At 55.7% G+C, this 13,260-nt stretch overlaps 1 protein-coding gene and 1 long non-coding RNA gene across 5 annotated transcripts in view; one reads left to right on the top strand and one right to left on the bottom strand.

Moving 5' to 3' along the window:
* Positions 1-1,514: 1,514 nt before the first annotated feature.
* On the bottom strand, positions 1,515-4,297 carry LOC145723388 (uncharacterized). The gene is made up of 3 exons (XR_014148351.1): positions 3,512-4,297; positions 3,334-3,412; positions 1,515-2,568 (listed from the first exon to the last, which is right to left on the bottom strand). It is a non-coding gene; the product is annotated as an uncharacterized LOC145723388 (long non-coding RNA).
* Positions 4,298-9,416: 5,119 nt separating this feature from the next.
* The window catches only part of LTBP2 (latent transforming growth factor beta binding protein 2), a 103,017-nt gene continuing 99,173 nt past the window's right edge, over positions 9,417-13,260 (top strand). For 2 of the 4 annotated variants that reach the window (XM_081830243.1, XM_081830244.1), the window contains exon 1: positions 9,417-10,532. In XM_081830243.1, coding sequence (XP_081686369.1) covers positions 10,039-10,532 — 494 coding nt within the window. In that variant the 5' untranslated portion in view covers positions 9,417-10,038. The remainder of the gene's footprint in view (positions 10,533-13,260) is intronic. The other 2 variants (XM_081830241.1, XM_081830242.1) reach the window with 1 other exon arrangement.

Consider the following 13,260-nt stretch of genomic DNA (forward strand, 5'->3'; position numbering starts at 1 on the left):
TAAGCAGTTCTTCTTCAGTGAGCCCAGGTGACTGTTAATTCCCCTATGGAAGCATTCACCATGACATTGGCAGTGAGGATGTCCCACCCATCCCCAGTGCCTAGCACAGTGCCTGGCTGCATATTAGATGCTCAAAAGTGTTTGTAGAATTGGAGGGCATCATGACACGGTGAGCATTAGGAGGTAGGCAGATACTTGGAGACATCTCTGACAGTGAAAGAAATTCCAGGCCCCACCAAGTAGTGCCCCTGAGAATATCAATACACATCTTGAGACCGAGGATGTGGAGCGACAGTTTTCAGCAGCTAGGCAGGGGTGGATAGTGTGTGTGTGTGTGTGTGTGTGTGTGTGTGTGTGTGTGTGTGTGTGAGAGAGAGAGAGAGAGAGAGAGAGAGAGAGGAAGACGCCAGCCCTCCATGGAGCAATGGCTCAATCAGAAGGGGGCTGTTTTCCTTCAATCATCATGGACCCTTCTCTGTTCCTTCTTGCCAACTGGAAGAGGAGAGATGCTGACAGCTTATCTTCAATACGCCCTCCCTGGCCCCCAGCCCCATCCCTCCCCACCAGCAGCTTTGGCACTTGCACCTACCCTGTCAGAGATGTTCCCAGGCTCTGAGGCCCTGCTGCTGACATGCACAGCCACTCTGGGCTTTCCTGGCTGAGGCAGCCAAATAGCTCCCAGCTTCTTGAGGGAGTTGAAAGAGAAAGTTGAGAGGTCTGGGAGTCAGGAGACCGTGGTTCAAGAGCTGGGGCTGCCAAATAACCACTCATGTGACCTCGGGCAAGCATCTCTCCCCCGTTGGGCCTCAGTTTCCTCAACTGTAAATTGAAGGAGTGGGCTGGCTGATCTCTCAGGGAGGTCCCGTCCAGTATTCACATTCTGTGGATCCTACACTTCTTGGACCCACACCCACCCATTGTCTGTCTGCTCCTCAAATCAAAATCTTAGTGTTGACATTGAATTTGAGTTTATCCAGTAAAATCCTCTCTTTTTAGAGATGAGGAAACTCACATCTGGAAGAGGAAGCAGGCAGGCCCAGGCGGACACGGGGAACACATGGTGGACTAGAACCAGGGTCTGTGCTCCCTGCCATGATCTGACCTTGTCTTTTAACCACTGCCTTGAAGGGAGGAGCCCTTTGTGCAAAAGTTGGGCCAACATAGGTTGACGTGGGGCATGGTGGCTCCTTAGTCTTCTTCAGGCAATCTGCTCAGGGCCACATGCTTTTGAGCATGGAGCAGGGGCCAACCACCCTGAACTAAACCCAGGTCCAGAGACCCGAGTCCTAGCCCTCTCTGTGTTTCTGACTAGCTGTGTGACCCTGCACAAGTCACACCACCTGCCTGGCTTTATGTTCTATGGTTATATGAAGCCCCCTTGGACTGCAAGCTCTCAAGAACTAGGACTTGCCTATTCTGTTTTAATCCCAGGGCTTGGTTTTTGAAGAAAAGTCTATTAGTTCAAATGTTTTTTGTTTTTTGTTTTTTAAAGATTTTATTTATTTATTTGAGAGAGAGAGAATGAGAGACAGAGAGCACGAGAGGGAAGAGGGCAGAGGGAGAAGCAGACCCCCTGCTGAGCCGGGAGCCCGATGCGGGACTCGATCCCGGGACTCCAGGATCGTGACCTGAGCCGAAGGCAGTCGCTTAACCAACTGAGCCACCCAGGCGCCCCAAGTTCAAATGTTTAAAACAGAATCTGGTTTTTCCAGTAACCAAGGATGTCTGCATTCAAGTCAGACTGCAGAAGTCTTAGGTCCCTGACCGACAATGAAAAGGCTCCCTTGGGTCAGGCGCTTATCTCTGGTCCATTCAGTTGTGTCTGGAGTGTTGTGTGGTTGGTAAATACAGTTGCCCTATCTAGATGCGATGCTTAGAAAGGCATGTATTACAGTTTCTATTTTATTGGTAAGGAAACCATGTCTCAAAGAGGTTAAGTCACTGTAACCAGGACACAAAGCTGGTGAGTGATAGTACAGAGTGGCACTCCAAAGCCCCAGGTATTTCCCACCCTGGAGGACTGGCAGCTGCAGCCTAGTCATGCAGGGTGGGGTGGGGGTACATCGGGAGCTACTGGGGTTCAGTGGAGGGAGCCAGCTTTGCAGACTTGGGGTGGGGTGGGGGCTTCTGGGAAGTCTTCTTCTCGGAAGCAGTGGCCTTTGAGATAGGAGTTAAAAGACAGGCAGGCAGGGGCAAGAAGAATATTCCAGGTGAAGGAAATGGTGTGAGCCTAAGTATTTGGGTGAGGAGACATGGGAGAGGCAACTAGGGGGAATTCTGAGCAAGTAGGACTGTGCTGAATACCAGCGTACATGAGGGGACATATATGAGACCAGCTTGTGTGCCAGGCCTAGTCAGAAGTTTGGGGCTTGATTTGTGAGGCCCTGGGGAGTCATTGAGGGTTGTTGAGCAGGTGAGAGGCCTGATTAGAACTCTGCTGCCAGAAAAAGTCCGAGGAGTTGTTTACAAGTCTGTTTCTCCTCCACTGTTGCCTTCAGGCAGAGATGGGGAGGAGAGCAGGGGAGCTGAGGAGTGCGCGCTGCGGTACCATCGTCTTCAGGCGATGGCCTGAGGAGTGAGAAGAGAGTGGGCAGTGGCCGGGGCTGTATGACTGGATGTGAGGGATAGAGAGGAGGGGGTGGAGCCGGAGACGCCTTTCCTTCCTCCCTTGGCCATCCATCCCCTCTGGCCTGAGGTCTGGTCTGATGAGGCAGAGCACAGAGCATGCCCCTGCTGTCTGTGTGAGTTCCTGAGCAGTGAGATCTTTAATTTTTGTCTGCTGAGCCCTGATGGGCAAGGGGCCAGCCTGCGTTACAACCTCCTGGAGGCCCCTGGGCCAAGGCACTCAGACCGGAGTGGACGGAAACAAGGAATGAGTCATGCAGGCAGGCTGGGGCCCACTGGGGTCTGGCAGCACCTCCTGTCCCACTCCCCAGCCTGGTGTCTGTGCCCTGTCTCGACAAGTTTTAGGATCCCAGCCTGACCCCAAGGGCTTGGGGTCCTAGAGACTAGAGTATTGGGGGCACCGGGGAAAACCGCACTGGGTGTCTCCATTCTCAGCGTACGATCCAGGGGGCAACGGAGGTCAAGAGATGATAGCTGAAGGCGTTACCCCCTTTCTTTGTCTTGATGATGAAGAATGCACGGGAGGCTGCTTACGGGCCTCCTGGGAAAAGCTTATTCTGGGAAACACCCTACAGCAGCTTTTGTTCTCTGCCCCCACAACTCCTATCCTTTGGGGTATGAGGGATACCACTGCATCGCAGCAGGAAGCCAAGGTGGGGACAGGCTGGGAGACCCCAACGATAGCCGAGGGAAGTTGTTCCTACTTGCCTTGTCCTCAAATTCCTGCACAGCCGGTCCGGAATCCTGGATAGGTGGGCACAGTCCTTTGGCCCACAGCACTTTCTCCCTGGGGATTTTGAATGGGTAATACAGTATGAGACCCTCCCCATCCAAACCCCCCTCACTCCTACCCGCTATGAAGCACTCAAAGCCCCCGTGGTCTCACCAGAAGGAATTAGAAGAAGGAGGCCTTCCAGACTGCTCCCACGGTTTCCCTGCTCAGGTCTTCACAGACTCTGCTTGGAGAGAAGCTATGTTTCATCCCCCAGGAGTTCTAGAAGATTCTACTCCAGTCAGAGGCTGAAGGAATTTATGCAGGTAAGTGGGAAACGTTGTCTGAGCTTTAGCTAAATGCACAGAGCTTTCAGATCAGCCCACTCTTGTATCAAAGACTGGAAATGAAGAGAGAGTGAGCTGCATTTTCACATCTTTGCGAGGCATCCTGGGGCAAGGCTAGTGTGCTGCAGCAGAAGCAGCATGGGCTTGGGAGCCGTTCAGACTTTCTCGTTGACTCAGGCTCGACTCCTAGCTGTCTGACCTTGAGCAAGAGTCCTCACCCCTCTGGGTTTGTGACATGGGAATTACAATGCCTACCACACAGGGGCACGCGGATGTTCTATTTATGGCACTTTTCTTTTCCAAAGAGAAAAGCTGAGGGGTGAGATGAGCCTTCATTCAGCAATTGAAACCGATTTGATGTAGGGTAAGCTCCATTTCCTTCCTTCTCCTCCACGGGAGGGAATCAGATTCACTGAGACTCACCGTGATGACTTTTATCTGCCCTTGACCCCAAAATCGGACCTAGCCAGAAACAGACCCGAGGAGGGTGGGACGTGCTTGGTGGGGGCTCACCAAGTGGCCCTCGGCACCCCCCACCACACCACACACAGCTAGGAATGCTCCCAGTTCCCAGGGACCTGCAGCCGGAGGCGCGTCTCCAGAGCAATGCTCCTCTGGAGGCTGGCGTTGTCATGCCTGGAACCCGACAAGCCAGGGAATGAACCCTAGTGTAGCCACGAACTAGCTTTGTGATTGCGGGTAAGCCATTTTACCTCTCTGAGCCTTCATTTCCTCGGGTGCTACGCGATGAACTAGGAGTCCTTCCTTCCTAAGATTGCTATGAGAATTAAATGAGAGAATGTCTGGGAAACACTTAGCCCAGCACCTGGTGCTTCTTAAGCACTCAAGAAATACCAGCTGGCAGATGGAGTCGCGGTAATTAACCGCCCCCCCCCCCATACACACACACACAGGTTATCTAATTTGCCTGGAAGGTGGGGGTGGCAAGAAGAGCATCTTTGTCTCCATTTTCAGATGTGAAAATAGCTGAGAGCTGAGCTCAGTTCAGAGAAGCCAGAAGCATTCATGCCCACCTGGAGAAGACCACACCGGACGACCAAGGCGGAGGCGGGGGGGTGTGGTGAGCTCTGGGGGGATGCCAGGCCTCGGTGTCTGAGGTGGAAGGGTCTTGGCAGCCCTCGTGGGCCCTGAAGGCCTCATGCAGGAGTGAGCTGGGGCCTCTTGGTGCAGCCCCCACCTTCCAAACTGGAGGCTGAGGCTGTGCATTGCCGAGGTCCCAGCTCTCCCCTGGGTCTGCACAAGAACATCTGAGCCCACGAGCTGCTCCAGTAGGGAAGGCCAGGGGCCCAATCAGCCTTCCTTCAGCTCTTCTGCCCACTGATTAACCAGGAAATGTGATATTTGTTCTGAGCAGGAGAACAAGCTCTCCTGGGGAGAGGAATTCGGGGCTGGAGGTCCAGTCACTTCCAAGGAAGAAAAATCCCTGGAATTCTGTTGGAAGTCTGGGTCTCAGCAAAAGGAACAGAAATTCATCCCTTGTTTTTGGTCCTTTTTTACCAACTTAGTTTAGGTTCTGGTAGCCATGTGGCTGCCAGCATTATCCCCACAAGACACAGGAAAGCGAACAGGCTGCCTTGGGTGTCCAGCATCTCACCCTCCCCTGTTGTGGTGCCTGCCTGTGTCCCGGCAAACCTTTTTCCACAGGAATCCTTTATCGATCCCTTCTGCCTCTCTCTGCAGGGCTCTCCAGAGATGATTTCCTTCCCCAGCCCCACGAGATGGGTGAGTAGGCTTGGCAGCACTCTGTGCCTCACTGGGAGGAAGCTGGTATCAGGGGTGAGTCAGGGGCCATGCCAGAAACAGCTCGCCCCCCTTCTTGTACTGGGCAAGATGGGGAGAGGGGGAGAGAAGATTCTGGTAGCTCCATACCACCAGGGAATTGATTGTGGGCTTGCAGGCAGGGAAGAGGGAGTGGGGAATGTGCAGTGGAGGGACTCAGGTGTGCCAGGAGCAGAGGGGCTGGGAAAGGTCCCCGTTCAGCTGTGAGGAGGGCTGCTGGGGCACAAGCCCGGGGTTAAAACAACAGGGTGCAGGCTTACAAGCTTGGGCTTGGGTGGTAAATGATCAAAGTCTGAGTCCTGCCTCCGCTACTTACCAACAAGCCAGTAGCTATTCCCAGCCTCAGTTTCCTCCTTTGTCCGCCTGGAAATCATAATGCCTCCTTTATTTTGTTAAATGAGCCAATTTTTGCAGCATGCTTAGCACCGCGCTTGGGCCATCGGAGGCTCCATAAATTTTGGCAGCTTTAGAAAAGAAAAACAAACAAAAGTATGGGACGGGCGATTCTGAAGAGCTGTATCAAGGTCCCAACAGTTACAGGGGAGGGAGTGATGGGTGGTAAACGGGAGCCAGGACGGGAGGATGGCACCGGGGTGGGGCAGAAGGAGAGTCCTCAGAGTAGATTAGCCAGGCTGCAGCCCCGGGAGAACAGGGTGGGAATTTCCAAGGACCACTTGTACTCATGGAGGAGTGGGCGGGGCGCCTAGTGGTGAGGGAAGTGTGTCTGCATGAGGGTTTTGGCCCAGGCCAGCGGTGAGAGGCTGAATGGGCGGCAGACTTCCAGACGTGCAGACGGAGGAGATGGAGCAGTAATAATGACTTGGACACATGGGAGGAAAAAATAGCTCAGGGACAAAGATGACGCCAAGGTTTCTGGCCTTGGGAAGCTCATGGCGCTCTGAGGTGAGCGTTGAGGGATGAAGAGGAGAGCTCCTAAAGGAACGGGGCAGGTAGTGGGAAGAGGAGGGGGGTTCCCCCGAGCTGAGGAGTGGGGTGGATAACAGGGCAAGGGGGTAAGTGTGGAGCTGAGGCTTTCCCAAAGCCGGGAAGGTGCAGTGTCTCAGGGAGAAAACTGAACATTCTGGAAATTCCAATGGCATTCATCTTAAAACACAAGGCACAGGATTCAAGGAGATCCTTAGGGCCAGCCTTGGAGGCAGCAAGCACGTGAACTTGGACCAGTAATTACCACCAGAAACTCAGTTTTTTTCTCTCCTAAAGTGGGTCTAATGATACCAGCCCTTTTTACTTGATGGAATCATTCTGTCATTCATTTACTTAGCCAACCGTTGAACACATATTTCTGGGTTGTCTGTTGGAGTCAAGCACTGTTCTAGGTTCTGGGGAAACAGTGGTGAGCCAGGCAGACAAGATATCTATTCCTTTGGAGCTTTCACTGTGGCTTGGGAAGTCAGACATGATTTTAATAGGTTGTTGAACAGGATTCTTCTGTGATCTTTGAATTTCTGCTGAGGCCGCAAAGACTAGAACAATAAGGATTAAATATTCTCACATTCCAAAGGGAAGTACTAGACACCTTCCTAAAGGCAGAACTGGTTCAACAACACTTGCGCCACATCCCTGGCTTCCAGTCTATACGTGAAAGGGACTGAAGAAAGTTGTTGAGGCAGGGAACTGTTGCATTAGTAGGCAAGGCTGAGATTTCCCCGGAGGGCACTCCTCAGCGCAAACCAAGCCCCAAAAGGACAAGTCATAGAGCTTGGGGGCTTCCAAGGAGAGGAGACTAGCATGACTCCTCTCTCCATGGAGGCTGAGTTGCTGGAGGTTGCAAGCACGCCCCAATGGCCCAAGGCACAGCGAGCAATTTCTGGGGAGAACCCAACACGTGTCTTCAGGAATTGAGGATGGGCATAAATGAAGAGACGTGCGTGCACTTCCCATCTGGAGAACTCTGACTGTGGATCCTGGCCGGAGTGGCTTCTATGGCAGAGTGAGGAGCAGCCAAAGTCACCAGTGCTTTGCTGGCACGGACGGGCAATTCCCACAAGAGGCAAGGAGTACAGGAGTCTGCAAGAGGCCGGCCAGAGAGTGCTTTGCTACAGCAGTGCAGGGTGGAGGTCCTGCAGGGAGACTCCCAAAAGCCCACAGATGTGTCCATGGAAGAACGAACACTTGGCACCTGCCAGCCAAGGGCACCTGTCACATAGGATTTTGTCACTGTCCCTCTAACACCTCTCCTCCAATCCTGACAAGGGGAGCCACAGCAGAAAAGGGAGATTAGAAAAACAGACCATGCGAGGGGCACCTGGGTGGCTCAGTCAGTTGAGTGTCTACGTCTTGATTTTGGCTCGGGTCATAATCTCTGGATCATGAGATCGAACCCCGGGTCGGGCTCTGTGCTCAGTGGGGAGTCTGCAGGAGATTCTCTCCCTCTCCGCCTCCCCCTGCTCTCTCTCTCTCAAATAAACAAGTAGATCTTAAAAAACAACACAAAAACAGACCATGCCCTACTCTCCCCACCACAGGATCTCAGGCCAGGGGATAGGCCCATGGGGGGAGGGGAGGAGTATTAAATTGGATGCAAGATTGATTAAACTGGATGAGGTTTTGATTTGGACAGGACCAGACTTTTTAGTGCCTGAAAATTGGTCTTAATTACAGAAATGAGACTGTTCTTGTGGCGGCGGGGATGGGCAAGCCAAGGACTCTGCTTGAGATGTCATTAAAGGTGGAGAAGGGAAATTCACCATACCATGGTTGAAGGCAGTGAGGGGAGAAAAATGTAGCTCTTTCCTCATTGTCCCTCTCCAAGTTCAGCCCATTCAGTAAGTCAGTTACACAGGTAAACAAATAAAAAAGATACTTTCAACTGGGCATTCAAGCAAGGAAGGTAAAGCAGGGTGTCGTGGCACACGTGGGAGGACTGCTCTAGATTGGAGGCTCAGGGATGGCCACTCCAGGAGGCGGGCGGGTGATATTCGAGTTGAGAGGGGGAGCCATGAAGAGCCAATTCTGTAAAGCATCTTGGAGAGTAGTGCTCCAGGGAGAGGGCAGTGGACATTAATGTGGCTTGTTCAAAGAGCAGAGACAACACTGCAAGAGAGGGGGCCCAGTCATGCGGGGTTTTGTTGGCCAGAGTCAGGAGTGGAGGCCATAGGCCAGCACTAGGTATTAACGGTGCCCATCCTTTGGGACGTTATCCACGGGTGCCCTCCTGCCTGCTCTGTCACTCTTCCTTCCTGGGAAACAGTAGGCTGTGGAAATGCACTGGGGACACAGCACACTGGCCAGGCCTTCAGGCTTGAGGGCCGGGGGCTATGGCATGAATGATGAGCTCATTGTTGGAGGTAGTCAGATGGGTGGCAGTCAGCATTCTTGCACCCCGCCCCCTCGCTGCCAACTCAAGGTGTGAGCACACACCAGGTCAATCAGAGACTCATCGATTCCCTCCCACCCCTCCTCTGGGACATACCCCAGGGTAGTCCAGAGAACGGGCTTCTGAGCCTGAAGCAGGAGGCCAGGATTTTATCCCCTTTTTGGACACATGCTGTTTCCTGGTGTGACCTTATTCAAGAGCCTCTGTGTCTATACCTCTGTTAAAAAGGTGGTATCTCTTCCAGGATCCGCCATCGCCGCCCCACGCCTCGCCTGGACCCTGACGCAGCAGGAAAAGGATTAGGATCTAGGAGCGCAGGCGGCGGGCAGCGGCTGCAAGGTGGCGGAGGACGCAGCCAGCTCCACTAGAGGGCGCGCGCCCCCCCCCCGGCGACCTTCCAGCGCGCTCGCACCCTGCGGCGGCGAGGGGGAGGCGAGCTCCCCGGCTGCCCCGCGCTGCCCCGCGCTAAGCCCACCCCGGAGCCGGCGCCCCCAGCGGCGGGGGCGGGAAGCGAAGGGGCCGGGCGTCCGTCCCTCGGGGCCCGGCCCTGTCACGCCGATCTTAATACCTCTCCTGGCCTCCTTCAGACCTTCGAGGCCGCAGCCTTGGTCATGCAACCGGGAGTTTGTTCCAGAGGCCAGAGGCAGGAGATAAATTCGGGACAGGTCAGCAGTTCGAGCTTGACCAGGACGAGAGAAAGGTGACCAGGCGCCCCTGTCCCGGCAGGCGTCGTCTCCCCTGCCAGCCGTCGGGTCAGGCCTGCGCTGCCCCCAGCTCCTCACGGGTTAACCCCCCTTCGCCGCCCGCTCGCTTCCCGGTGCCAAAGTGGGTGTTGCTGGAATTCCTCTCTCCCTCTCCCGTAATGAGGGGGCTGAGCTGTCCCTCCGAGGAGGGGGCATGGTGTAGATAAAAGAGACGAAAAAACAGGGGGAAGTTTCCAAAAATAAAAGCGTCCGTCTGCCCTTCGGAAGGCTGCAGAGACGGGAGAAGGCGCGAAGGTGCCGCGGCGGTGCGCGCCTGGCTGGAGACGAGCGGACGCCAGGCTCGGGGCGCGCAGCCCCGGGACCGCTCACGCCGCCCAGCCCTCGCCCCGGGAAGGCTGGCTTGGAGCCCCTAGACCGGGAGAAGCGGGCCGCCGGCCGGGGAGCGGAGCGCGGCCGCCGCAAGCCCCCGGGGCGGTTCCCCCCGCTCAGCGCTCTCCAGTCGCCCCCGGCGCCATGAGGCCCCCGACCACCCACCGCTGCCCCGGGCGCGCCCTGCAGAACCCCTGCGGGGGCCTCCTGGCCCTCACTCTGGCTGTCTTCGTGGGCATGGGCCATGCTCAGAGGGACACGGTGGGAAGATACGAGCTGGCTGGCAGGGACGCGAATCGGCTGCGGCGCCCCGGGGGCAGTCACCCCGCAGCGTCTGCAGCCAAGGTGTACAGTCTGTTCCGAGAGCAGGACGCGCCAGTCCCGGGCTTGCCGCCCACGGAGCGGGCCCAACCCGGCTGGGGGAGCCCCCGGAGGCCCGCCGACGCGCTGGCCAGGAGGCCGCCCCGCGCGCAGCAGCCGCGGCGAGCCCAGCCACCTGCGCAGACCTGGAGAAGCAGTCCCTCGGGCCAGCAGCAACCCGCAGCCCGGGCCCGGGCCGCCCCGGCCTTCTCGCGCCTCGGAACCCTCCAGCGGCCCGGGGCTGCGCCCCCAACCCCGCCGCGGGGGCGGCTTACGGGGTGAGCACTGCAGAGGAAAGCCGGGGGGGGGGGCGGAGGGAGCGAGGGTGGGTCCCCATGTGCTCATTAGTGGAGGGATGTGCAGGCGAGAGGAGAGGGCCCCGGGCTCGTGCCCTTGGTTCCTCCGGGACCAAGGCGGCCTCAGGACTGCAAGGAAAAGCACGGGGGTCCTCAAGCTGAGGCTCGGAGATCTGACCCACTTTTGTAGAGTTGAGGGCAAAGAAAAACACCATCCTCACCCTTTCGTACCAGCTCGCCGAGACCTGACGCTAAATCCTTTCCCAAGGCGCCCATGCTTTCTCCTGCCCCTCGCTAACCAGTGCCCGCAGACTCCCGCAGCACCGCGGGGATCCGAGAGGGAGCCCAGAGGGGGCAGCGGGGTGGGCGTTCCGGTCGCCTGAGGCCCTAGAGCGGTTGAGCGGGCTCAGAGCGCAGGTGGGTGGAGGACGTCGGGGCCCCAGAGTGCCAAGGCAGATGCATCTCCGGGAAGCGGGCTGGCAGGGAATCCTGAACTTGGCTACAAGTGTACGAGTTGGGACGCAGGTCGGGCTGGGCCCGCGCGCGGCTGGACGTGGGAGGGGGAATGGGCTCGAGGGCACTTTGGGCCGGAAGCCCGCTCGCGCCGAGCTGTGGCACAGTGGGTACGTGGGAGAGGGGGTCTGTGTGTGCGCCTGTGCAGCTAGGTGTCAGCGCGCGTCGCGCAGTCTGCGGGGCTGTGTCCCCCAACCCGGCGATTTGCTTTTTCCCCTCTCCCCGGGCACCCCTGCTGCCCGCTGGGGGCGCCCTCGCAGCGTCGGGAGGCTCGGAGGCAACCCCATCCCCATGTCGGGGATCCTCATGGCTGAGGGGCACTTGGCCTTGTCTGGGTATGCCATGTGTCTCCAGAATGGAGGGCAAAGGGAGCCCCGGGGAAGGGCGGGGCTGGAGGAGGGCAGGATCCGAGAGGCTGGGAAGGGCTCTGGCAGCCCTGTATGGCCTGGGCCCAATTTACCAGTTGATTTTAGTCCCAGTGCACAGCAAGGACGCTTGTACCCTCAGTTCTACCCTGGAGGACGGTGTGCCTGGTGGCCTTCTGCTCCAGGTTTTCCTTGGCTGCTGAACTCTTCCTATTTCCCCAGGATTGCCTCCCTTCGTTCAGATCTCTGCTCAGACAGGTCTGCTCTGGCAGACCTGCCCCACCCTGTCTCCCTTCACGTGCTTTACCTGTTTCTGCGTTTATTGCCCACACCAATGTCAATTCTACAAAAACAGAGGCTTTGTTTTGTGCATTGCTGTTACTAGTGCCTAGAAGAGAGCCTGCAGAAAGTTGATATTCGTTAAGTATCTGTTGAATGAGTGAATGAACTCCCTGCTGCCCCAGCAAGGCCCAACTTAGAACAGGCGGAGAGCAGACCCATGCACTGCCAAGTTGCTTACACACAGGATCAGTCAACAAGTGTTAATGGAGCACCGACTGTGTTTCAGTTTTTTCCTTTCCTGACGTGTGCAAGTGAATACATGCTTCCTAAGAGCACGTGTGCAGAGCCTGGGACAGGGGATGGGGGTTCATAGACAAAGGCATTGTTCCTGCCAAGAGAGCAACTCAATTACTTACAATGCAATTGGAGAGATGAACAGATATGTACCAGTGAATGTGCTTACTAATAACGGAAGCTTCCTATTAAGCATAAAGGATTGGGACCGTTATGGCTGAGGAGCTCAGAGGAGCTGAGGTCCCTGTGGCTGGATGGGCAGTATTCAGGGAAACAAGAGGGGAGGTGGCAGGAGTGGGGCCCAGAGGTGTAGCACTGCCCAAGGCTGAGGGCTTCTCACCGTTGGCACTGGCCTGGGGGTAGGATGCCACCCTGGTGTAGGGAAGCCATTGGAGTGAGGCTGGACGCAAGGTTGGGGCAGATCATGGAGGAGCTTATAGCTTAGGCATTTAGGTGCAAGTTGGGGGAAGGTAGAATAGTGGAGGTTGGGATTGGAAGGGTGCACTATTAGAAGTTGTGAAGTGAGGTGGGGATGTGCAAAGCAGATTGTCACCACAACAAAGCTGATATATGAGCACAGGTGTGTAAGGACACGGGCTGGGTGCCACCCCTAGGCACCTGTCATACACAGGTGCACACATCAAATCACATGTTGGGTTTGGCTCCTCCCCCAGATTCTTTTCTGCAGCTTTGATTAAGGGTGGGTTCCTCTGGCAGTCCACGCAACCACTCCAGGTGAGCTGAGTAGCAATCTTGTCCATCTGCTTCCTCTGTGCAGGCCCATTCTGGCTCATGGCTTCTGGCCAGGCTGACCTCTGGCAGTTGCCTAGTGGGCTGCTCACGGCCAAGGACCAAGTGCCACCTGCTGGTGAAGCTTGGAATTACATTACTACTATGGGCGATTCTTCATTCCTTCAACAAGTATTTGAAAACCTCCTGTATGCCAGGCTCTGTGCTGGACCATGGAGCTACAGCAGAGGCCAACACAGCCAGTGTCCTCACAGAACTTGCATGTAGTGGGGATTTATTGCACACAATGAAGATTTATTAAGCATGTGCCAGACACAGTTCTAGTGTGTGGGATACATTGTAACCACAGCAGACACAGATCCTGCACTAATGGAATTTATGGTCTACAGAGGACTTTTAAAGCCATTGTTTCACAATATTCAGTGTTTCTTGAACTAGCCTCACAGCCTAATAATTTTCCCTGCTCTTTTCTCTCTTGTTCTATTATTTTTCTTTAAATTTACACA

The sequence above is a fragment of the Leptonychotes weddellii genome, chromosome 9 (assembly GCF_054177405.1).
Source record: "Leptonychotes weddellii isolate Sample4059 chromosome 9, ASM5417740v2, whole genome shotgun sequence".
In the NCBI taxonomy this organism is placed as follows: Eukaryota; Metazoa; Chordata; class Mammalia; order Carnivora; family Phocidae; genus Leptonychotes; species Leptonychotes weddellii.